The sequence below is a fragment of the Bos mutus genome, chromosome 7 (assembly GCF_027580195.1).
Source record: "Bos mutus isolate GX-2022 chromosome 7, NWIPB_WYAK_1.1, whole genome shotgun sequence".
NCBI classification, from domain to species: Eukaryota; Metazoa; Chordata; class Mammalia; order Artiodactyla; family Bovidae; genus Bos; species Bos mutus.
Window position 1 is genome coordinate 58475557 of NC_091623.1, and position 26231 is coordinate 58501787.

The 26231-nt window shown below is 46.9% G+C and overlaps 1 protein-coding gene across 11 annotated transcripts in view; it reads right to left on the reverse strand.

The window, feature by feature from the left end:
* CATSPERD (cation channel sperm associated auxiliary subunit delta) overlaps positions 1-26231 on the reverse strand; it is a 37697-nt gene that overhangs the window by 10376 nt on the left and 1090 nt on the right. For 3 of the 11 annotated variants that reach the window (XM_070373858.1, XM_014480112.2, XM_070373856.1), the window contains exons 2-17: positions 24071-24125; positions 22143-22219; positions 21264-21336; positions 19435-19549; positions 16450-16517; positions 14909-15022; positions 12255-12338; positions 11025-11175; positions 10206-10301; positions 8448-8530; positions 7876-8052; positions 5427-5540; positions 4515-4604; positions 3766-3824; positions 3003-3081; positions 2479-2531 (exon numbers count right to left, since the gene is read on the reverse strand). In XM_070373858.1, coding sequence (XP_070229959.1) covers positions 2479-2531; positions 3003-3081; positions 3766-3824; positions 4515-4604; positions 5427-5540; positions 7876-8052; positions 8448-8530; positions 10206-10301; positions 11025-11175; positions 12255-12338; positions 14909-15022; positions 16450-16517; positions 19435-19549; positions 21264-21336; positions 22143-22219; positions 24071-24125 — 1488 coding nt within the window. Of the gene's footprint in view, positions 1-2478; positions 2532-3002; positions 3082-3765; positions 3825-4514; positions 4605-5426; positions 5541-7875; positions 8053-8447; positions 8531-10205; positions 10302-11024; positions 11176-12254; positions 12339-14908; positions 15023-16449; positions 18094-19434; positions 19550-21263; positions 21337-22142; positions 22220-24070; positions 24126-24185; positions 24284-26231 lie in introns of all 11 variants that reach the window. The other 8 variants (XM_070373862.1, XM_070373859.1, XM_070373861.1 and 5 more) reach the window with 8 other exon arrangements.

Here is a 26231-nt window from a genome sequence, read left to right on the forward strand (position 1 = left end):
GGGGTCGACTGTAGTTTATTTTTGCCAGATTTTTTTTTTTTTTTCCATGTTGCGCGCCTTGTGGGATCTTAGTTCCCCAACCAGGGATCAAAGCCTTGTTCTCCACAGTGGTGCAGAGTCCTAACCACAGGACCACCAGGGAATTCCCCTGATTCTGGATTTTGTTTTTTTAAAGAATAGAATCATGCTATGTGTTCTTTTCTGTCTTTTGCTAAGTCTCTTCAGTCGTGTCCGACTCTGTGTGACCCCATAGACGGCAGCCCACCAGGCTCCCCCGTCCCTGGGATTCTCCAGGCAAGAATGCTGGAGTGGGTTGCCATTTCCTTCTTCAATGCATGAAAGTGAAAAGTGAAAGGGAAGTCGCTCAGTCGTGTCCGACTCTTCGCGACGCCATGGGCTGCAGCCCACCAGGTTCCTCCATCCGTGGGATTTTCCAGGTGAGAGTACTGGAGTGGGGTGCCATCGCCTTCTGATTCCATGCCTATGTTTGTATGATCCATACAGGTAACCCTGTCTCATGCCTTTTCACTGCTGTGACATTCTGTTGGATCAAAACTTTTGCACTTGATTTATCCATCCTCCTGTTAATGGCCATTTGAGTTGGCTTGCTTCCAGCTTGGAGCTATTAAGAATAATGCTGCTGAGAACATTCTGGAACCTGGGTCAGTGCAAATGTGCATGAGTGGAATTGCTGGTGGAAAGATATACATTCTAAAGCAGCTGAAAAAACACCACCAGCTATGTCTGGAAGTTCCCGAAGCTGCCAGGGGGTTCCCACCCTCAAGTTCTACTGCTACCATCCAGGCTTTGTCGCTATGCTGGTGAATAACCCTCTATAATGTGTATCATTTTTGTTTTCATTTTCTTACTGAGGTGGACAACCTTTCTTGCACTTTTTATGTATTGATCAGCCTTTCCCCCCACCCTCTATTTGGGAGTGCCTGCTCAAGCCTTTTGCCCATATTTTTCTCTTCGTTTGTCATTTCTTTTTTTGATTCATAGAAATTCTTTATAAATCCTGGATACAAGTCTTTTGTTCATTACACATGTGGCAAATTATGTTCTGACCCTCTTTAGGGCAGAAGCTTTGAAAAGATTGTTTTAAAATGCTTTCCTGCAATATATTCTAAATACATCATTGACTGATTCAATAAAGTGTTTCCATTTTGGGGGAAAAATGTGGTAAAATCATCCCTTGAGTTTATTAGTGCCCTTCTTCGGTGAAGTGCTGAGGCTGGCTCTTGCTAGCCATAAAATCCTCAGGAATTTTGTGGGGCAGTAGAGACATGTCGGTAGCGATCAATGGGCTCAGTGGGAGCATTTATACTGTAAGAATGGCAAAAGCTACCAAAGCAGGCTTCCCACCTACCCAGAACTCGCTGTTGCCCATTGACCAGCACACCACCGCCTGAAGGGAAAACTATGGTGATCTGACCAATCTTCAGGGTTCTTTCTTTCTTTTTAAAATTTCATGCTGGTGATTTTTCTTTTTTAAAATGTAAGCCACTGATTTTAATTAATTATTTATTTGTGGCTGTACTGGATTTTCCTATTCCTAGCTGCAAGTGGACTTTCTCTAGTTGTGGTGAGCAGGGACTACCCTCTAGTTACAATGCATGGGCTTGTCATCACAGTGGCCTCTCTCGTTGCGGAGTGGGGCTTCTAGAACTTGCAGGCTTCAGTAGCGGTGGCTCCCGGGCTCTAGATCACAGGCTCAGTAGCTGAGGTGCACGGGGTTAGTTGCTCCTTGGCATGTGGGATGTTCCTGGATCAGGGATCGAACCTGTGTTTCCTGCACTGGCAGGAGGGTTCTTTACCACTTAGCCACCACAGAAGCTCCCTTTTCTTCTTTTTTTTTTGTGGCAATTTCATGCTGGTGATTATTCTTTTTTTTTTTAAATGTAAACCACTAATTTTTTAAGAAAAAACTTTAACCCCAAAGTTGCATGTTAATATTACACACAAACTGAGACATATTGCCTTTTACCACAGTGTGCACATCCTTACATAAACTCAAATATTTACAGTTAAAACAATTTCATTTCACATGTGAACTTTCTGAAATACATACAAGCATTAATACTTTCCTTGGCTGCATTCCCTGCGGTAACTGGAGGCAAAGTTCCCCCAAATGTTCAGCAGGTTATTAAACACAAAAACTCAGCAATTGTAATCAAAATGAAGAACTCAGGGATTAAAAGGGAGAAAGAGAATGAGCAGAGGCTGAAGGAACAGAAAGAACAGCTGAATATCACCCAAGTCCATGGCGGGGAGGGGCAGCCACCTGCAGGAAACTCAAAGTTAATCTATTATGATTCCTTATTGAGCTGTTCCTCATGGAAATGTTAAACATATACAAAAGTAGACAGCAGTGTCCCCACCTTTAGCAACTGTGAAGCAATGGTGACTGTCTCATACCGTCCCCAAGCCCCACTTTCCTCTCCCCACCCCTCACTTCCACCCTCCTGACACACTCACTTCTGAATGACGATCTTCTTCTCCAGGTCGCACCCCACTGAGATGAGCGCTGTCTGCAGGTGGGGAGACACGGGGCAGGGGAGAGGAAGGGGGTAAATGGGGATGCTGACCCAAGTCAGTGAGGACGCCCATCGCCTGGCCCCAGTGAAAGCCCACGAGGGGTCACACTCAACCCAACAGGGACTGGAGACCCTGAGCTTGGATGGAGATGTGGTGACCAGGTGCCTGGGACTCATGGAGTCATTCCCTAAAAACCTGCACCAGGTATGGGGTGCCATGAAGATCCCCCATTTGATAACTCCCAGCTGGTACACCTGCTCTGAGGATGATGAGTCCTAAGGCACAGCCCTGGGGAAGATGAAGGGGAGGGGCAGCCACCTTGGCATCCGGGACAGGACAGCATCCATTTCCAGATCCTGAGTGTGAGCTCAGCCAGCCCCTTGGGGAAAGCTAGTGAAGGCCTGCTGCTGTTAGTCTGAACATGAAAGACAAAGAATATGAGATGGCAGAAGTTTGGGTCATACCAGTGGCTTAAGGTCCACACATGAAATTTCTTTGTTGGCGATGTCCAGAGTGATGGTAGATATTGTGGGTCTCTTTATGCTACAAGGCAATGGGAGTGTGTGTAACTGTAAAAAGCATCACTGATCCATCCATTCATTTTTCTATTCATCCATCTATCCATCTGTCCACCCATTTGTCTATCCATCCACCCCCCCCACCCATCCATCCATTCATTCATTGCTCCATTCATTCACTCATCTTTTCTCCATTCAGTCCAGAATATTGACCAAGAACCATGGGCTCAGACATGGTGGCACCACCCTCCCTCTAGTTTCTACCTCTTCTTGAGTCAGTTTTTTTAATTGATATACAATAGCTTATTGAAAAGAACACCTGAGCCCCAATTGTATTATCACCTTGCTGCATATAATGTTTTAACATCATTCTTTTAACAGCTGTATCCAAACTTTTTTTTAAACCCCAAACTCCTGATCCATCCCTCCTTCCCGACCACCCTCCCCCACTCAGCAGCAAGTCTGTCCTCCGTGTCTGTGAGTCTGTTCCTGTTTTTTAGATAGGTTCATCTGCGTCATATTTCAGACTCCACGAGTCAGTCACATCATATGCTATTTGTCTTTCTCTAAAGAGTTTTCAGTCATTCTTGCTTTACTGCCCTTGGATTAGGGGAGCCTGGATCTTGGTTCTGTTTTCCCCAGCTCCTGTTAAGGGAACCCTACAGAGACCCTGGGGCCACCTGCCACTACCATCCAGGTGGTGACATACCTGGAGGTGAAGTTGGGGTCAGCCCTGCCCCAGTGGTGCTGTTGCTTCAGGGAAATGTTCTGTGGAACCAAGAGAGAAAATGCAAAATGCAGCTACCACTGTGGGACAGCCCCAGGGTAGTCCTGGAATGGGGTTCAGGAGGAGGGCAGGACCAGGTGTGGGTGGGTGGTGGGGATGGAGGGGTGTAGGGGAGTTGGGAGGAGGAGCCTGGGAGCCACCCAGCCCATCTCTGGTTCTCATTTCCTTCTAGAAGCTCATGGAAATGGACCCTCTTCCCAAGCTCCTTCATTCCCTCGCTGCCTCTGTCCTGGGGACCCACCGTGGCGTATGAATCAGTTTCCCCTCCTGTTTACCTATGATGTGACAAGGTCTGGTGCAAAGAGTTTGTTGTGGTCTGGGGTCAAGTCCAGACTTCCTGGTGTGACCCTGGCTGTGGCCTGAAGATCACCCAGACCCATATTTAAGTCAAGCCCCTTCCTGCGGCCCATTTTGCCTCCTGATGCCTCCTCCCATCCCTCTTCTGGGGGACTGTCACCTGCCTAGGTGGGGAAGAGGCAGGGGCTTCTTCATACCCTGCAGCACCTTATCTGAGTGTTTGTAAGGGAGGGATGACGGATGGAGGTCAGACCTTGAGGGACATCATCAGGTGACCCTTGACATCTGCAGGTCAAAGCCGAGCCCCTCAGCCTGAGGGCTTGGTGGGAGTGGGGGGAGGGGTACGCGGGGTGGGTGCGGGACAACGAGCTCACCAGTCTGTGCTTGGTGTTGCCATCGTAGGTGTAGCCGTCCTCACAGATGACCGCTTGCAGCCCCAGGGAGTGGGGGTTGCTCACCGATACCTGGGGGGTGCGGAAACGGGAAGGGAGGCGCATGCGCTGTACGGGTGCTGGCAGGAGTGGAAGGGCACAGCTTGGGGGCGCAACAACCAGTGATCCCAGTGCCCCTTCGGACTGAAGACCCAGCTTGCTCCGCAAATCCTACTGCAGGTTCCATCCCCAAATATGCTCTCCTTGTCATACATACCCCCTAACTGTGGCTCTGAGGCCCTCTGTGAGGACAGCCTGAGGCTGAAGTGCCACAAGACCCAGACTGGTCCCTCGTGCGCGGAGAGGCTTGTCCTGTGCAGGGAGGGGGCTTGAGGGGTACGGGTGAGAGCGCAGGGCAAGATCCGGCGGCCAGGCCGGCTCCTCTCTCGGGCCCTGGTCCCAGCTGACTGGACAGCCCCTGGAATCTTACATTGGACCACTCCCCTGTTTTCAGCTTGATTGCTTGCACCCAAGGGTCCAGGTTTGGACACCTGGGTTTCAGGTCCAGGGATGCCCACTTTTTCTCAGGCATGCCCTGCAAGCGGGAAAGCCAACGCTGGCTGAGCTGGGAAGAAAAGGCGTTTTTGGAAAGGGTCCGGGGCAGCTCCGAAGGGGGTTGGAGGACCAGCATAGAGGTACAGAGAAAGGAGGCAGGGTGGGCAGAGGGACAGCCACGGCCAGACACCTGGATGCTGGTGTCTGGAGGAAGAGGAGAAGTCTCTGGGGGCTTCGTGAGCCAGTGTCTCTCTGGGAGGATGCTAGGGAATTTCCAGAGCCTGGGAACTGTGGGCACGAGACATGAGGCCAAGGATGGCAGATGTTGAGACACTTGTCAAACAGATAAAGTGTCCTTACTAGTGGGACAGGTAACGTGCCTGGCCGGGGTATCATTAGGGCCGTCAACTCCAACTGGCTGTTCATGTCAATGGTGTACATTTTGTTTTCAAATTCCCCTTGCAGAAGCTCCACCTAGTTAGAAATAAATTATGTTTAAAAAGAAAAAAAAATAATCCATCAATCTTTGGATCAATTAAATCAAGCCTCTGTTCCCCAAAATACAGAGCAAGTGGCCAGTGGCAGGTGGGGGGTCCCTAGGGATGGACCCTTTCAGTCTGGTAGGTGCGGCAGCCTGGGTTGGCACTCAAGCCACTCCCCACTGGACCCTGCACCCCTGGAAGACCCTGGAGGTCTCCCTAGTCACAGCCCTTTTTCTCTCCAGAAGTAGCCTGCCCTGCTTCCCGCCTGACTTCTGCAGTAATCACTTACTTGCGTTTCTTCCTAGAATGATTTTTATGTCTTTATTTATTTTAACTGGAGGTTAATTACTTTACAATATTGTGATGGTTTTTGCCATACATCAGTATGTATCGGCATACTGATGCCGATAGGTATACATGTGTATACAGAGGTATACATGTGTCCCCTCCATCCTGAACCTCCTTCCCACCTCCCTCCCCATTTCCTAGAATGATTGCCGAGTGCACATCCCTAGGGCTTCCCTAGGTGCTCAGTGGTAAAGAAGCCACCTGCTAATGCAGGAGACATGAGACTCGGGTTCGATCCCAGGTTGGGAAGATCCCATGGAGTAAGTAGGGAATGGCAACCAGCTCCAGTGTTCTTGCCTGGAGAATCCCATGGCCAGAAGAGCCTGGTGGGCTACAGTTTAGGCGGTCACAAAGAGTCGGACACCACAGCATAGCACAATGCATTCCCAGATGACGTAACTTAGTTTTTCTGTTTGTAAACACTGTCTTTTTCAGTCTCTTCAACCTACAGTTTTCCCTCCCTTCCTTTCTTTTCATTTCTTTCCTAGGCATCTTTAAAAAAAGAAAAACAAATGTATCTAGCAGCGCCGGGTCTTAGTTGTGGCACATGTGATCTTCGATCTAACTTGCTGCACAGGGGATCTTTAGTTGTAGCATGTGGGATCTAGTTCCCTGACCAGGGATTGAACCCAGAGCCCCTGCATTGGGAGGGTGGGGTCTTAGCCACAGGACCACCATGAAAGTCCCTCTATGCCATTGAACCTGTAGATTTCCCATCGTCTGGATTTTCCCTGGTGAGGTTCAACACCCGTTCCTCCATGCTCTGCCTTTTCTGGCAGATTGGCAGCTGGATCCATCAGATTAGGGCAGAATTGAGATGGGAGAGCCAGTGGGTGATCCATCTTCTGTAGGTGGCACCTAATGGCCGACTATCTCTCTTTTCCAACACTGAGCATCAGCGCAGGGCAATATTCTATCATTTTGTTTTCATATATTCACCAGAATAATTTTATGAGGAGACCCTTTCCCTGTGCTATTTGCTGACTCAGGAGAAGGTGTGGAGGAGAAGTGGAGAAATTGTATCTTGTCTTTTTTTAACGTGGTTTTTGAGATCGTGTGTAGGCTGCCTGGTGTCCTAGGAAGAGAACCAACAAGTTGCTTCTGGTTCCAGACCTGGGGTTGATAAGGGACGACACAGTTAACTGAAGTGTTCTTTCCTGGCAACAGGGCTCATCGCTGCCCATGTGCATCCTGGTCTCCTGGTGAGGGTGGTGGTGTGAAGGTGGAGGTTCCTCCAGCGCTGAGTGGCTGTCTCACCATCCAGACCCTGTTCTTTAAAAGTGAGTCACCGACTTCCCTGGTGGTCCAGTGGTAAAGAATCCACCTGCCAACTGCAGGGAACATGTGTTCTATCCCTGGTTCAGGAAGATCCCAGCTGCTGACGGAGCAACTAAGACTGTGCGGCACAGTTACCGAAGCCCGTGCTGCACAGCCCGTGCTCAGCAAGACAGGCAACTGCAGTGAGAAGAGAGCAACTGGAGAGTAGCCCCAGTAGCACCATCATAAAAGGATATTTTGGACAAAATGTGCTTGACTGGGCTTCCCTGGTGGCTGCAGTGGTAAAGAATCTACCTGCCAATGCAGGAAACATGGGTGTGATCCCTGATCCAGGAAGATCCCACCTGCCGCTGAGCAACTAAGCCCGTGTACCACAATTATTGAGCCTGTGCTCTAAAGCCCAGAAGCGGCAACTGCTGAGCCCACGTGCTACAGCCACTGAAGCCCGAGTACCCTAGAGCCTGTGCTCTGTAACAGTAAGCCTGAGCACTGCAACTGGAGTGACATCCTCGCTCGCCGTAACTAGAGAAAAGCCCGAGCAGTTAGGAAGACCCAGCACAGCCAAAAACAAATAAATTTTTTTAAATGGCACTTTTTTCTCATTCCACTGATTGCTGTGGTCCAAAGGCCCTTTGGAAATGGACGGTCTAATATCTTTCTGGAAACTGACCTTCTCCCTACCCCAAGTCACGACCACATACTTTGCAGACGCCAGCTTGGAGTTGGGGATCCATGAGAAGGGCTTGGATATTCAGGCGGCACTTCTGGAAATCGAAAGCTGGAAAGAGCACGTCACGAAGCGGGGTCAGTATTTCCAGCATCCCCACGTCAGTGAACATCAGGACTGCCTCTTGGGACCAGATGTTTTGGTCTGCAAACTAAGAGAAGAGTGACTTATGAGATCAGCTCATTCTCATATTTTTTTGAGGATTTAACTTTCCTTATGATTCATATTTACAGAAGGTAGGCCAAAAACAAAACTCTAAGAAACCCCATGGTCTCTGCCACAGTCCATGGGGTCACAAAGAGTCAGACACGACTGAGCGACTGAACAAGAACCAAAAAGGCCAAGCTAAGTCTTAGATACCCTTTGTTGAGACACCTACTTTTCAGGTGTCAAATTAATTAAAATTCATGTTATATTATCATTATTGCTATTAAATGACTAACTGCTATTTTAATAACTAGAGCAATTTCTTTATAAAAAGGATCAGATGTTTGAGAACAAGACTGTTAGTCCTTAACAACTGAGTAACATCGGGATTTTACCTACTTTGATCAGAGAACTTGACTGGATTCCCAGGCTGCCATAATATAAATTATTCTCTTCAGTCAAAACTGCCAGTTCATTTTCATCTAGGGAAAGCCAACAAAACAGAACAAAAATTGAAACAGGGATTGTTTCCATGGACAGAAGTATAAACATATTAAATATTAAAGTTTAAAAAGTTACCCCAAGTCCCATCATACGGACCAGGGGTCAGCAAGTTTCTTCTGTAAAGGACCAGGTGGTAAGAATGCTCTGCTTTGCTGGTCATGTGATGTCTGTTACAAGCATTTGGCCCCGGGAAAGCAGCTTATGGACACTTTGTAAATGGATAGGCAGGACTATGTGCCAATAAAACTACTTAAAACCCATGGTGGGTCATGGGCCACAGTATGCTGAGCCCTGACATAGGTACCACTGTTAGCATTTCAGTAAACATGCTTTTCAGTAGCTTTATATACTTGGGGATCATATTCTGGGACCCTTTAAGCTGCTTTGTATTTATTTTCTTTTTTTTAATAGCACAAGTTGAGTATTTTTTACTCTATGTACTTATTCTTAATTGAAGTAGCATGGAAATGTATGTTTATTTCCTTCCATACACATGAGTGTAGTTGACCCTTTGGCATTCTGTTACTTAGATGAATCATAACTTTGTGTAACCAATGCTCCACTGATGAGCACAGGTTGTTTCTGATCTTTGGCAGATATAGAGTTCCGACGAACACAAGATATTCTTAAAAGGCTTTTGTTGTTGTTGTTGCACTGTGTGACATGCAGGATCTTAGCTCCCCAGCCAAGGATCAAACCCACGCCCACCCTGCGTTGGGAGCACAGTCTTAACCACTGAGCAACAAGGAAAGTCCCATTAAAAGTTTCCATGAGAAGGGGTAGCAAGATCCAATGTGTATTTTTATTTGGTTTAAAAAAGACAAGGGTGTTTCCTGCTTGTCCAGTGGTTAAGAATTCACCTGCCAATGCAGCGGACATGGGTTCAATCCCTGGCCTGGAAGATCCCACATGCCATGAGCAACTAAGCCCACGCACCACAACTACTGAGCCCACGCCTCCAGGACCCGCGCTCCACAAGAGAAGCCGCTGCGATGAGACGCCTGAGCCCCACGACTACAGAGTAGCCCCAGGTGCCGCAACTAGAGAAAAGCCTGCACGGCAAAGAGGACCCAGCAGAGCCACAAATAAATAAATATATTAAGAAAAGGGAAATTTGGACATAGACACCACACAGGAGATGGTAGGAGACAGAGGGGGAAAATAGCCGCCTGCAAGCCAAGAAGAGAGGCCTCCAAAGAACCCGGCCCTGCCAACACACTGATCGCGAACTAAGAACCTGCAGCCCTGGGGAACAGTACCTGTCTGCTGTTCTGATTCACCCGGTTTTGGACTTCCTGATGGTACGGCAGTTAAGATTCTGTGCTCCCGCTGAAGGGAGCTCGGGTTCAATCCTTGGTCTCGGAACTAAGATCCCACATGCCCTGAGAAGTGGCCAAAATAATCATAGTAATTCACCCACTTTGTGGAGGTTTGTTAGAGCAGCCCCAGCAAACGACATCCAACTGACATTCCATTTCATTGCGAAAGGGCACAGATGTTTCTGCCCCGAGTTGTTCTAGAACATGTAACAATCATGTTCTGTTTGTTTTGGCCAGGTGGGATCTGGCGGTGGGGGTGGGGCGGTGTGTGTCAAGAGTGAATAAGTCAGGTCTGAAGCGCTTCTAGAAAGTTACCCGGGGGTCAGGCACATACTGGCAGCAACGCTGTGGATGGTGATGTTGGCTTTGACAATGGAATTATACAAGATGCGTTGTCCTTCTCGCACCTGGACAGATTCGACCAGCTGACCTAGTAGACAACGGGGTAAATCCAGAGAGACCTGTGCACTTGTTGGCAAAAGGGTCCCCTGCCACCCACACAGCCCCTTGATTCTTGACTCAAAGGAAAATGCAGCTACGAGATGCAATGCTGTAAAATATCTCATGGAAGACATTAGGTTTAAGAAAATGTGACCTCCCCATCCCACCTAAATCTTGATGTGAGAACTCTTAGGGATGGACTGGATACCAGATGAACTTTAGGATGCCTCTTACTGTACAGGTAACATGTAATCAGGCAGAACTTTCTTTCTGGAGTGGGTGCCCCCTGCATGGCCAGGCCAGCCCTAAGCCCTTTTCTTGCATGGGAAGGAAACAGCCATATTCAGGTGGCCTAACCGGTACTTGGGAGCATGTTGTGATTGAAGGTGCTCTTGCAGCCACAGTTGTGCCCAGAGGTCCTTGACAGCACCTTCTTCTAGGGGGCTGCCTTGTGCTTCTCTCCTGGGACTCATGTGTCATAGGCTTCAAAATAAGATCTCAGTTCTTGGATGTGGCCCCTCTGCCCTTGGGGTCTGGTGACTTTCAGAACCTGCCTACAGGGCCTCAATGTCCCAGGTGGCGTAAAGTGGGGGTCGGGGGTTGCAATGAAGATGGCAAGGTAAGAATCAGCTTGTCATGGTCCACTAAAGTCAAGGGAGAGGGGAAAACAGCCGCTTGCACTGGCTATGCCCCAACCCTGGGCCTTGCTCACCTGAGTTTCGGGAAACCAGCAGGTTCTTCTCAGACCAAAAGATAAGGATGCCTTTCTGGCCCGGGGCGATGAGGATGTCAAGGGCCCTGTCATAGTCAAAGGGCAGCCCAAAGCTGCGGTTCAAGGGATGGTCAGAGTAGCTGAACATGGCCTGAAAGAAAAATACTCAATCTTGAGTGAGAAAAGAAATCACCAAGGGGACTCCCCTGGTGGTCCAGTGGTTAACACCCTGCACCCACAGGTTGTATCCAGAGCCTGATTCCTCAGCCACCATTATATTCTTAGGATTTCCAGACTCTGGGAGTGTCTGTTATTCATGACGGGACCCTGGCAGTGTGTGCAGGTGCTTGAGGGGACTCTGGATGGGGGGGTGGCCCCACCGTGTGATTAGAGGGAGGGCCTTTTAGCTACCAGGTGCAGCCCAGCCTCTGGGAGCTTCCTGATCCCTGGGCCTCCCCCAGATTTCAAAGCCACACACTTTGTTCAGGAATTTTGCAGCAGGGGTACCAACTGTACTTTAATCTTTGCCTGACTTAATAGTTTTTCTTCAACTGTACTTTGCATGAACTGATTCCTCTTCTTAGTCTTATCCTAAATGATACCAGTGAGGTCATGGTTTCCATGTCCCGATTTTCTGAACCCACGTGAAAATAATCATTAAAAAAAGGGGTGACACGAGGCACGTAATGGCCTCGGGTGCCACCAGTGACACATGCACCGTATCTTATATTCCTACTGAAGTATTGCTGAGTGCATGGCTGAATGAGATAATGAAGGTGGGTGGTGGTGTGTGGGTGGGTAGAAGGGTAGATGGATGAGTAAGTAGACTGATGGATGGATGAGTGGATGGATGAATGGGAGAGTGGATGAAGGATGGATAAGCAGGTTAATGGATGGATGGAAGGACAGATAAGTGTTTTGTTGGGTGAGTAGGTGGGGAGGTAGGTGGATGGATACATAGGAAAATGGAAGAATGAATGGATGGGAGAGTAGGTAGGTAGGTAGGTGCATGGGTAGGGGATGGATTAATAGGTAAATGGGAGAATGGGTAGAAAGGTGGATGGATGTGTAGACGGGTGGATGAGTGGGTGGATGGATACATGGATGGACAGGTGAATCCAAAGCTAGATGGATTTCAGATATGATAATCTAAGTGTATGAGTTTTGACAAAAACCTATTTTGGGGTAAAGGTCACCAAAGTGGTTCTTCCCAGTCCAAATGGTACTTACCATCTGTTTGTCAACAAGAAGCAGCCCGACCTGTGACAGGGAGTGAAAGGAGAAGATCCCCCCGAAGGTCCCGACTAGCTCTGCCTGTGAGACAAACGGAATACTGCATGTAAATAAGATCATCAGTGTGCTTCCTTTATAACTTAACTCTAGATTAGCTAGTAAGCTAAAAGGAAGGAAAGTCTTTTTTATTATGATTTTTTAAATTATGATCTGTTTCCCCTCTGTAGCATTGAGAAAGTCAATTCCTAGGCAGATTGATAAGAAGTCCAAGGTCCTCAAGGAGGAGAAAGGGGTCTGGAATTCTCGAGGAGAAAAGGACAAACTTTTTGTCCGTCTACATTCCTTCAGTCCACCACCAGTGAAGCTGCTCAGTTGTGTCCGACTCTTTGCGATCCCATGGACTGTAGCCTACCAGGCTGCTCCATCCACGGAATTTTCCAGGCAAGAGTACTGGAATAGGTTGCCATTTCCTTCTCCAGGGGATCTTCCAGACCCAGGGATCAAACCCAGGTTTCCCGAGCCTTGCAGGCAGATTGCTAGTCTGAGCTAGTCTTAGTCAATTACACAATTCAGTTTAAACTCTGTACTAGGGATTATACAACAGTAATGTATCTGGCTGGAGGACAGTTTCTCCTTCCTGAAAACCTTCTGACTAATCCTGATATCTTAGAATGTATATCATGGGAGTGGGTCTGGTAAAGTGAAGTCGCTCAGTCATGTCCGACTCTTTGCGACCCCATGGACTGTAGCCTACCAGGCTCCTCCCTCCATGGGATTCTCCAGGTAAGAGTACTGGAGTGGGTTGCCATTTCCTTCTCCAGGGGATCTTGCTAACCCAGGGATCGAACCTGGGTCTCCCACATTCCAGGCAGACGCTTTAACCTCTGAGCCACCAGGGAAGCCCTTTGGGTCTGGTAGAATCTTTCTATTGTTAAATTCTAATCTTGTTATCCTAAAATGTAAATTGTGGGAGTGGGTCTGGTAAAATTTTCAGGAACTTGAGACATTCTTTTGATTCATTGTAATAACTAATTAAAAGGTATATAACTCCATTGCTAACACTAGCAAGGGGGTACTCTTTCTGATGTCTGTGTCAGAAGCTTTCTCTATCCCTTTTATACTTTAATAAAACTCTATTACACAAAAGCTCTGAGCAATCAAGCTTTGTCTCTGGCCCCGGATTGAATTCTTCTCTCCTGGAGGCCAAGAATCCCGGCATCTTTCGTGGCTCAGCAACAACCTTTCAGCATCTAGGGCAGAACTTTGAATGAAGACAGCTTGGTGTGGGGTGCTTGAGGAAGTGGGGTGACCCAGACTCTGAGATGCCTGCCTAAATCCCTCACTCCTGCCTCGGTTCCTCATTCCTGATCTTTGGCTGGGCAGCAAAGTGCCCATTGGCAGGCATGTTGGAGCATAAGGCCAAGGACCCCAACCTATGGTCAGTGGGACAAGTTGCCATGGCAACCCACCTGGCTCCCCCACCCCTCCCTGGACATCTTTCAGGTAAGAGAGAAAGACTCCCATCTTATTTAAGCCTCTGTTACTTGGTTGTGTTTGGGTGTGTATGTGGGGCAGGGGGGACAGTATTTCTATTATATACAGTGTTATGGACCAAATGGTGTCCTCCTCCAGTTCATAGGTTAAAACCCCAACCCCCTGTCTTAGTCTGTCCAGGCTGCTACAACAAAATATCAGAGACTGGGTGGCTTATAACAACAGAAAGGCTGTTTGAAGTCCAAGATGAAGGGACCAGCATGGTCAAGTGAGGGCCTTTTCCTCGGTTGCAGACTTCTTGGTGTGTCCTCATATGGAGGAATGGGGTGAGCTGGCTCTCTGGGGCCTCTTTTTAAAATTTTTGTATTTTGGCTGATCTGGGTCTTCCTTCCAGCACACAGGCTTTCTCTAGTTGCAGAGCACTGGCTGTAGAGCTCAAAGGCTCAGTAGTTGCAGCATACAGGCTTAGTTGCCCCATGAAATGTGGATCTTAGTTCCCCAGCCAAGGATTGAACCTGCGTTCCCTGCACTGGAAGGTGGATCCTTAACCACTGGACCACAGGAAGCCCTTCTGGAGTCTCTTTCATAAGGGCACTAATTCCATTCGTGAGGGCTCCACTCTCATGACCTAAGCACCTCCCAAAGGCTTCTAATACAGATCACATCAGGCATTAGGATTTCAACCTATGAACTGGGGTGAGGGAAGTGGGGGGACACAAACATTCATAGAACCTCCAAAATGATAGTATTTGGAGGTAGGGTCTTTGGGTAGTGATTAAATCTAGATGAGGTCAGGGTGGGATTAGTGCCCTGATAAGAAAAGACACCATGAAATTAAAAGATGCTTGCTCCTTGGAAGGAAAGCTACGACAAACCTAGACAGCATACTAAAAAGCAGAGACATCACTTTGCTGACAAAGGTCCATATAGTTAAAGCTATGGTTTTTCCAGTAGTCATGTATAGATGTGAGAGTTGGACAGTAAAGAAGGCTGAGCACCGACGAATTGATGCTTTCGAACTGTGGTGCTGGAGAAGACTCCTGGGAGTCCCTTGGACTGCAAGGAACCCATGCCTTCTGCATTGCCAGGTGGATTCTTTACCACTGAGCCACCAGGGAAGCCCCTATTTGTTCATTTTCTTACCACACTGAACATACACGTCTTTCCTGGGTGTACTTCTGAAATCTGTATCCTCGGGAGTTTGAGAAATAGATGTTGGCCTGAGACACCTGATCTCCACGCAAATAAGCAAAAACCGAGTTACTTATATCCTGGAAGAACACACACATAAAACAGTTACTTTAAAAGGAGATAAAAGGTGGAATGGGGTGGCAGCTGGGGAGATGTTCTTTAAGTAGGTAGATAAGTTCTGGAGGTCTAATGCAGAGAATAGTGATCACAGACAATACTAGATTAGAAACGTCAAAGTTGCTAAGAAACCAGGTCTTGGTTATTCCCACCATAAAAAAGAAATGATAATTTCATGACATGATGTGGTAATCATACCGCAATATGTAAGTGTAGCAAATCAACACATTGTATACCTTAAATTTACACAGTGTGGTATGTCAATTGCATCCCAATTTAAAAAGGGGGTGGGTGGAGAGGAAAAATCGGGGGAAAAAAGGGACTTCCTGGGCAGTCCGGTGGTTAAGACATCGCTCTTACACTGCAGGGGGTGAGGGTTTGCTCCCTGGTTGGGGAACTAAGATCCTGCAAGCAAGAAAAATAAAAAGTTTTTTTTTTTTAATTAAAAGGGAGTGGGGAGACAGATGCCAGTGATCACATTCCTGTGCATTTCTCCCAGGGAAATGGAAACTTGGTGTCCACACCAAAAAGCTACATGAACGTTTCTAGTGATTTTATTTATAAAAGCCAAAAAGTGGAAACAACCCAATTCTGGTACGTCCAGGCCATGGAAAATTACTCAGCAATGGAAAGGAACAGACTAGTGACATATATGCAACAAATTGGATGAGTCTCCTGAGAATTTTGCTGAGAAAAGCTATTCTCCAAAGGTTTCATATTGTATGACCTCATTTATAGAACATTCTTGAAATGATACAATTAGAGAGATGGAGAACATTAGTGTTTGCCAAGCGCTAGGGCAGGGTAGGGAGGTATGGAGAGCCTTGGGGCCATGGAACGGTTCAACATTTTATTTTATTATTACTGTTACTGTTTTTACTTTTCGGCTGTGCCATGCAGCTTTCGGCACTTTAGTTTCCCAGCCAGGGGTTGAACCTGTGCCCCCTGCAGTGGACGCACACAGCCTTGACCCCTGGACCACCAGGAAGTCCCCAGTTCAGTATTTTGATGGCAACAGCAGTTCTCTGACTTGACACAGTTGTACTCAAATCAATTTCCTGTTTGTATCACTGTAGTTGGTCATATAAGATGTAACCACTCAGGGAAACTAGCTGAGGGATACATGGGACTCTGTATAATTTCTTCAACTTCCTGTACACCTATAATTATTTCAAAATAACACATTAAGAAAAAAAAAGATGAATATATTCAGTGTGTCAGCCAGATGAGCCCCTCCCATCTCTCAGGTCCTCTTCTGAACCCAGTAAGATAACACAGCCTGAGTCCATCACACTCCCAGCCCTCAAGGCTTACACTGTCCTTATTTCCATTCCTAATTATCTCTGCTCACAGCAGAGTAGAAAATGAGATAATGACACGTGGTACTCACCATGCAGAATGAATTTCCACTGTAACAACAGTTGTCACCAGATACATGTGACACAGGGTGTTGTATGCCTGAAAGTAAAAGGGAACTGAGATGATCTCTGAGTTCCCTGAAGGTTCCGAGAGAGAAGCTTAGAGCGGGGCTTCCCATCCTCCCCACTGACATCTGTGGCCAGATTTCTCAGTTAGGGGGCTCTTGGACACTGCGGCATGTTTCACAGCATCCTGCTTCTGTTGTTGTTGTCCAGTTGCTAAGTTGTGTCCAAATCTTTCTGATGGACTGCAGCACACTGGGCTCCTTTGTCTTCCACTGGAGTTTGCTGGAGTTTCCTCAAAGTCATGTCCATTGAGTCAGTGATGCTATCTAACCATCTCATCCTCTGCTGCCCCTTTCTCCTTTTGCCTTCAATCTTTCCCAGCATCAGGGTCTTTTCCAATGAGTCAACTCTTCGCATGAGGTGGCCAAAGTATTGGAGCTTCAGCTGCCTGCTTCTGCTGACTTATTTAGCTTACTAAATCACTTATGTAGTGACTTATTTGACCAGTGTCACTCTCCTCTAGTCTTTTTTTAAGATCTTTTTTTTTTTTGGATGTGCATCATTTTTTAAAGTCCTGATTGAATTTGTTACAATATTCTTCTGTTTTATGTTTTTTGGCCATGCAGCATGTGGGATCTTAGCTTCTCAACCAGGCATCAAATCCCCATCCCCTCCATTGGGAATTGAAGTCTTAACCACTGGACCACCAGGGAAGTTTCTTTCCTCCAGTCTAGACAACTAAAAATGTCTCCTGACATTGCCAAGTGTCATCTGGGGGTGAGGGGTAAACTGTCCCCCCAAATAGCAGGAAGGGCACCTTTCTCTGAGCAAGGCATCCTTTGTTTCTGAAGGAGAAGCTTCAGCTCCAAAGGAAACACACATGTGGCCAAAAGCGTATGAAAAGATGCTCAGCATCACCAGTCCTTAGGGAAATGCAAAGCAAAACCACAGTGAGACCCCCACCTCACTCCCATTAGGACAGCTACCATGACAGAATCGGAAGACAGGTGTTGGTGACAAATGCGAACAACTTGGAACCCTTGTGCACTGCTGGTGGGAATGCCAAATGGTGTGGCCAGGGTGGAGGGTCCTCAAAAATGGGAAAATATGAGCCAGCAATTCCACTTCCAGGTACATACCTTCCCCCAAATTAAAAGCAGTATATACATGTTCAAACCAGCATTATTCACAATAACTAAAACATGGAAGCAGCCTGAGTATTTGTTGACAGATAAATGGATTAAAAAAAAAACGGGCCTAAGGACTTCCCTGGTGGTCCCTGGTGGCTAAGACTCCGCACTCCCAATGCAGGGGCCCGGGTTCGATCCCACATGTGGCAACTAAGACCTGGTGCAGCCAAATAAATAAAATTTTTTTAAAAAAGAGTAGGCCAGCTGATGTCTTGGAGGGAGATGAGTGTTTGTGCTGAATGTGACCCTTTGATGAGATAAGCCTAAGCCTGGCCCCCAGGCCGCCTGGCTTCACTTGGGTTATACATTCTCTGTGGGCCATTTACGCTGTGTTTGCATGGCACCTCAGCCACCGGGCTTGAAACCTTCCAGCCGTCAATCACTAACCATCATCAATCAGTCACTTCCTGGAGGGACAGCCTGGAACACAGTGATGAGACACGTAAGCCAGAGACCAGGGCAAGGCGCGGCTCTTCTCCCGTGCTTCTCTTTCCCTCCAGCGGGGAGGGGGGTGCTGTGATTGACTCTCCAGCCAGAGCTTAGCAAGCTCCCCAGCAGGCACTGTGGTGACGGACTGCAGGGCTCCATCTTGTTGGAGGGAGTGGGGACCACAATCTTTCACCACCAGGAATACAAGTGGAGCAGAAGGATAACAGGTTGCGAGATGGTGGTATACCACCCCAGTGGTTCTCCACTAAGGGAATTTCAAGCCCCAGGAGACACTGGGTGCTGTCTGGGGACGTGCTTGTTGTCAGGACTCAGCTGGAGGGGGGTCCTGGCATCCAGTGGCTGGGGGCATAACTGCTGCCCCCACCCATAGCACCCAGAGAGTGCTGCATCCCCAGTGTCAGCAGGGCTGGGGCTGAGAAACCGAGTACTGCCCCGTCTCACCAATGGGGGCCCCTGTCCTCGTTCCCCGCGAGGGACGGGCCATCCCTGTCTGTGCTTCTCTTCTCTAGAAAGTACCATCTCCCTTTTCTTCACTGGACCCCGTCTCCTTGCCTCCTCCACCAGGGTTCTCGCTTTCTCTGTCCTTAAAGCCTGAGCTTCTCCACTGTTTCCTGTCCTGAAGGTGACATCTGTGGGACTGCATATGCGCCCCACTCCGGCATCTCGGACCCATCGTCTGCCTTCCCTGGTCCTCCCTGATTTCCTTGCCATCACAACTCCCACTGAATCCTCTTACTGTTCCAGTCAGTGATAGCACATTTCTGTGGCTTGTCACCACAGTCCCCAGTGGAAACAGTCCCCAACCTGTGGGAAGGGGGCTTAGACCAGCTCTCACTGAATTGCAAAGGGTCACGTAGGGAATTCCCTGGCAGTCCAGTGGTTAGCACTGGCCACTTTCACTGCCTGGGGCTCAGTTCAATCCCTGCTCTGGGAACTAAGACCCCTCAAGCTGTGCAGCATGGCCAAAAAAAAAAAAAGGACAGCGTAATGTCCAGGGACCGATGTCCAAGTAAAAGCATCGTCTGTAACTTCCGAAACTTTTCTTTGATGTTGGCCAAACGCAAACAAGGTTTTTAAAAAATACAAAATATAGGGACTACCCTGGTGGTCCACGGTTAAGAATCTGCCTTCCAATGCAGAGGACGTGGGTTTGATCCCGGATTGGGGGACTAGATTCCACTTGCTGCAGAGCAACTAAGCCTGTGCACCATAACCACAGAGAAGCCTGTGCACTGCCACAAAGATCCCAAGTTTGGCCACTGAGAGCCAATGCAGCTAAATAAATATTAAAAAATTACAAAATACACATACCTGTAGATGCAGTCCAGAAGTTGGCTTCATAATCATAAACATAGACTTTTTGATTCACTACTAACAGCAATACCGAACCAGCAAAATGTGCTGACGTTACTTCCGGTGTGCCAACCTAAGAATAGGATATACACTAGGATATCAGTATGTGCAGCTTTTCAAAATCGATTTCAGAAAGCAGTACTTCTAAACAGGCATCCCAGGAACGTTTAGGTCAGCGAGCATTGTTTGGGGTCCTAGATACTGGGAACTATGCGTCCTAGGGATCAGCTGAAGGGAGAACTGGGAGGTTGGCATTAGTGTTGGGTGTCCCTGGGAATACCCAAGTCACTCCATCTCCTCCCATATCAAAACCTCTGAGGGGACTTCCCTGCTGTCTAATGGTGAAGAATCTGCCTTCCAATGCAGCGGACCCAGGTTTGATCCCTCGTTGGGGAAGCTAAGATCCCACATGCCGTGGGGCAACTAAGCCTGTGGGCCACAACTAGAGAACCTGCTTGCTGCAACTAGAGAGAAGCCCACGTGCTGCAATGAAAGATCCCACCTGCTGCAAGTAAGACTCGACGTATTGTTCTATGTCTGTATCTCCATTGCTGCCTTGTAGATAGGTTCATCAGTACTATCTTTCTAAATTCCATAAGCATGCATTAATATACAATATTTGTCTTTCTCTTTCTGACTTACTTCACTTTGTATAATGGGGGTCTAGGGTTGTCTACCTCTTTTTACAATAGCTGGGACATGGAAGCATCCTAGATGTCCATTAACAGATGAATGCTTACAGAAATTATGGTACATAAATAAATATTTTTTAAAGGACCTTTCCTGAGGATAAAGCCTAATGCATCAATAATGAATGATGAACATAACTGATCAATGTGTCACTTATCAGAAAAACTGAGACTTCCCATGTAGCTCAGCTCTTAAAGAATCTGCCTGCAATGCAGGAGACCGTGGTTCAACTTCTGGGTCAGGAAGATCTGCTGGAAAAGGGATAGGCTACCCACTCCAATAATCTTGGGCTTCCCTGGTGGCTCAGCTGTTAGAGACGTGGGTTCAATCCCTGGGTTGGGAAGATCCCCTGGAGAAGGGAACAGCTACCCACTCCAGTATTCTGGCCTGGAGAATTCCGTGGACTGTATAGTCCATGGGATCACGAAGAGTCAGACACAACTGAGCGACTTTCACTTAGCTATCAGAAAAACTGGTATTAATATTTTAACAGATGATAGAACCCTCTGGAGTATAAGTGCCAACCATCAGATTTCTCAAGATAGTTACTGAGAGGGTACAGGTGTTTCTGTTTTGGTTGACAGTAATTTGGGGAGGGCCTAAAATCAGTGCATGTCATGTATCACAAAACCAATTATAAAGAGCTCTTGGAAGACATCTGATTCTTTTTTAAGGGAAAAAGAATATCTGTTCTGGTAGTAAGGGCAGAATAGAATCAACACTCCTTCCAGATTAGAAATGACTCTCAGTGCCTTTAAGTCCCCAAACTACCAAACACAGAGCAGTATGTGCACGGCGCTTCCCAGCTATATCTAGCCCTGTGCGCCTGCTCAGTCACTTCAGTTGTGCTGGACTCTTGGCAACCCCATGGACTGAAACCCACCAGGCTCCTCTTGTCCATGGGATTTCCCGGGCAAGAATACTAGAGTGGGGTGCCATTTTCTCCTTCAGGGGATCTTTTCCACCCAGGGATTGAACCTGTGTCTCTTGCATTAGCAGGCAGATTCTTTACCATTGTGTCACCAGGGATGCCCCTATATCTAACCCTAAGTATTACTATTTCAAGCATCTCTCAGATGGTTCAACAACATAACTACCTGCATTGACGTAGGGATGGAAAATGGAATGAGACTACTCTCAAAGGTGTCCTTTGTGAGAAAAATTTGTCTTCTGAAACAAACAGGAAAAGGTTTCAATTAGGAAAAATTCACCCAAGCAAAGAAAAAAAGACAATGTCAGGCATTTTAAAAAATGTTCCATTCAAATAAAATTCCTTTCTTAACAAGGAACCAGAGATTTATTTATCTGTCTGTCTACCTATCATCCATCATTGTCTATTTAGCTATTGCTCATCTGTTTATTTTTGCCTTAGTAAACCTCTTTAGCATGGCTATTTGACTTCTAGAAATAACAGTTGAAAAGTGTGACTGCATCAAAAATAAAATTATATAAAATGTACATTAAGTCCCAGCTTGTTTTGCTGAGGGTGAACTTCAGGTTTGTCCTTTTATTTCACGCTCAGCCCACTAAAGTAAAGGCTTTCATATCAGGAATGTGACAGAAAAAAGAAACAGTATGTTCCCTTAGGCAGGTAACTTTTAAGAGGCCAAAGGCCATCCATGAACATGGTATATTGTTGCCTTATCCAGATCTCTTTCCCTTGCCCCACCTCTGGAATAATTTTATGGTTTTAAACAGAGAGGAGTTACTGAGTTCACTCCTATGTATTTTAAAGTTTCTGTTTCTACTGTGAATGGCACTCTTCACAGCTGCCTTATATCAAGCCTCTGTGACAAGCTGTACTGTAATTATTTATCTTTTCACCTCTTTCTCTCCAGTTGGACCCCAACTGTGGACTCCCTATAGGCTAGCATCTAGCAACAGAGGACTGAGCTGTCTTTTTTCCTAATGTTTGTGTAATCAAAGAACAAGGGTGAATGTAATGGTTTGATAAAAAGAAGGGAACGATATCTTACCCTAGATACAGGGCTAGGTTTTTCTTACAAGGATGCTTAATCAAGTGAGTTTTCCCAGATGAAAAATACAGGCGGTCCTAGAAAGAGAATCACAAAATTTTAATCCCTATCGATCCTAATAAACACCTGATGAAAACAGTTCCCTATGGGCAACGTGGAACTTGTAAAGGTAGAATCTGAGTTGGGCACGTGGACTGCATCTATGTCATTTTCCTGATTTGATATTATCATCTGATTTTGTTAGAGGTCACCAATGGGAGAAGCTGGGTGAAAGGGACCTGGGATGTCTCAGCACTGTTTTGTACCTTGCTATGAATCTATAATTATGTCAAAAACAAAAAGTTTAGGGACTTCCAAGGAGGTCCAGTGGTTAAGACTCTGCCTTCCCAAGCAGGGGATGCAGGTCCAATCCCAGGTTGGGGAGCTAAGCTCCCACATGCCTCTTGGCCAAAACACCAGAACATACGATAGAAGCAATAGTACAACAAATTCAATAAAGACTTTAAAAATGGCCCACAACAACAACAATGAAATCTTTTAAAAAAACATTAAAACTTTAAAAAGTTTCACAGGACAATAATCCGTATCACTTCGCCTCGTGTATGCTATTTGTTTACAGATTACTCATCATTTGAGAAGCTCGAGGACAAAAAAAGTTAGAAATCTGCTAATAAATAATCACTTGGTTATTTAGCAAGTGCTGACATCACTTCTGAGATAACATGATGTCAATGGGAAACACATTTGAGCTGACAAAGTATTTTTTTCTTCATGCATTTTGGCACATGTGGGTGAAAGGAAGTTTCCCGCTTTGTTTATGTCGTGTAAACAAAGTAATTTGCCTACTATGCTAGTCTGCATTTAAAACCTCCTGTCAGGTGGTCTAAGGCTAAGACTGTGCTCCCAATGCAGGGGGGCTGGGATTCAGTCCCTGGGAAGGGAACTCGATCCCTCATGCCTCAACTAAAAAAGATTCCACATGCTGCAAGTAAGATCTAGTGCAGTCAAATAGATTTAAAAAAAAATAAAAAAAATAAACCACACACAACTAACCCTCCAATCAGATAGAACACTGAATAAAAACTCGGATGATCTTTTTAAACCCAACTCCAGCTTCTGGCTTTGTTGTCTTGTACTGTTGTGCTAAGTCACTTCAGCCATGTCCAGTTAATTCTTTGCCACCCCGTGGATCATAGCTTCTCTGTCCATGGGATTCTCCAGGCAAGAATACTGGAGTGGGTTGCCATGCCCTCCTCCAGGGGATCTTGCTGACCTAGAGACTGAACAATGACTCTTATATCTCCTGCATTTGCAGGCAGGTTCTTTACCACTAGCGCCACTTAGGAAGCCCTCATTCTGTCTGAAAGTGAAAGTCGCTCAGTACTGTGTTCTGTCTACTTCATCTCAATTATTAATAGCTTTTTAGTGACATGGGAGAGGTTACTGCCTACTTCAAAAGGCAATAGTAAGGATTAGATAAAGTAATATTCTATGCCGCCCACAACACTGACACCCAAGAAATACTAGGAAATACTCATTCTGATCCAGCAATAAAAGTAAAGAATGAATGTTAACTATGGAGCCATGTGTGTGCATGGTCTGTTGCTTCAGTCATGTCTAGACTCTTTGCAACTGCATGGACTGCGGCCCACCAGGCTCCTCTGTCCATGGGGATCCTCCAGGCAAGAATACAGGAGTGGGTTGCCATGCCCTCCTCCAGGGGAGCTTCCCCACCCAGGGATCGAACCCGAGTCTCTTGCATTGCAGGATTCTTTACCCACTTAGCCACCTGGGAAGCCCTCGGAGCCACATAAGGTGTTAGTTGCTTAGTCGTGTCTGTGTGCAACCCATGGAATGTAGCCTGCCAAGCTCCTCTGTCCATGGAATTCTCCAGGGAAGAATACTGGAGTGGGTTGCCAGACACATACCCCTTGTATTTTCTCTTCGACAGGAAACACCTTTCCTGTCCTCAACGTTCGAATACTAGAGGTGAGACAAGAAAATACCTGTCAGTATTTATTCAGTATTCAGTGTGACTCCTACCAAGTTTCCTCTGGGTTAATGGTGCTGTACCAGTTCTTGAAGCTTGTAGGATTAAGGGAGCCCCTGGAGAATCTGATGAAACAGTGAGCCTTCCTCACCTGGAAAGAGACTTATGTATAGGCAAGAATGGAGACATAATTCCCCAGAGCTCATCAAGGGTCATTTGCAGACTGACTCCAGATTAGGAATACTTACTCCTGGATTTTGAGGGGGTGGTTTTTGGCTAGGGGGATGGGAGGTTGTTGGTGGCTGGGAGAATGTTGGTCCAGTTTACAGCAGGTTCTTAGGACTTCCCTGGTGGTCCAGTGGTTAGAAGTCTGCCTGCCAGTGCAGAGGATGTGGGTTTGATCACTGGGTTGAGAAGATTCCACATGCCAGGGAGCAACTAAGCCCATGTACCACAGCTACTGAGTCCATGCTCTGGAGTCTGTGCACATCAATGAAAAGTAGGCCCCACTCTCAGTAACTAGAGAAAACCCACTTGCAGCAACGAAGATCGAGCACAGCCAAAAATTAAATTAAAAAAAGATTCTGCCATCTATAGCAGGTTCTCAGTCTTGCATGTGAGTTAGAAGCACACGAAGGTCCTGATAAACTGTAGACTGCTGGGCTCCACTGCTAAGTCTCAGCAGATTCAAGGATCTGCAGTTCTAACAAATCCCCAGGTAACGCTGATGCTACTGTATCAGGACCGCACTTTGAGAACCAGTGTGGGGAAATGGGAGGATTGGATGGTACCAATCTTTGCAGACTTTGAGACACATCCAGCTAGCAAGTTTTACCTGAAAGTCCTACTCCCCACTGCCCTATTAAAAGCAAGTGTGTCTTTAATTTTACGGCGTATGTTTTTACTTCTATAAAGTAAGGTTAAGGAATCACTCTGCTATGAAATTTGTTGCAGTGATCAAATGGGAGTATGTACCAGAAATACACATTCTCTACTTCATCGGCAAACAGGGCTCTCTGAATGTACAGCTTATTACTGGCAGGAGTTCCCTGAGGGTTGAAACTGGGCTTTAGCATCTGTCCAGTGCCTGTGGCACCTCATGTATGATATTTACTAATCTAACATTTACTGAAATGAAAACATTTGGGGCAAGGAGTGAATAAGAGAAACAGTCAATACCCTATGGAGTTAATATCTTAGTGACAGCAACAAACAAGAAAAAATAAGTGTAACAGAAGTTAGTGATATATAGGAAGCAGCAGCTATAGGGGAGAAGTGAAGTGAAGTCGCTCAGTCCTATCTGACTTTTTGCGACCCCATGGACTGTAGTCTACCATGTTCCTCCGTCCATGGGATTTTCCAGGCAAGAATGGTGGAGTGGGTTGCCATTTCCTTCTCCAGGGGATCTTCCCGACCCAGGGATTGAACCCGGGTCTCTGGCATTGTAGGCAGATGCTTTACCACCTGCGCCACCAGGGAAGTCTATAGGGGAGGGGGGGGGGGTCTTTCAATAAAGCAGTGTACTATTTAAGTTGGTAACTGAATGAAGACGTCACGGAGAAAATCTGGAAGCAAAGCGTCCCAGGCAGAGGGAGAAGCAGGCCCCGAGTCTCCCCTGTTCCACAAGGGACCGGTGGCTGGGAGCAGTGATTCAGGGGTGGGCAGGGGCGACATCAGTGGTTGTCACATCCCCTGCGGACCCTTGGTGATGCCTAGACACGTTTGATTGACTGTCAAGTCTGGGGAACAAGGTACTACTGGCATTGAGTGGATGGAGGCCAGGGACGCTGCTCAGCATCCTACAATGTACAGGACGGTCCCACCCCAGAGAGTGATCTGGCCTTAGATGTCAGCAGCGCTGTTGAGGAACCCTGGGCCAGACCATGCGAGGGAATGAAGGCTGCGCAAGGAAATTGGTTTTTATGCTGGGTGCCACAGGGAAGGGGAATTACGAGGTCAGATTCGTTTACAAACAACTTCTTTGGCTGCCAGGTACAGCCCAGGGGTAGTGGTGGCGGAGGTGGCTTGAAGGCATCGGAATCAGGCTAAAGTCTGTAAGTGGCAATGGGAGGACTTGGTGATGGGCTGGAAGGCATGAG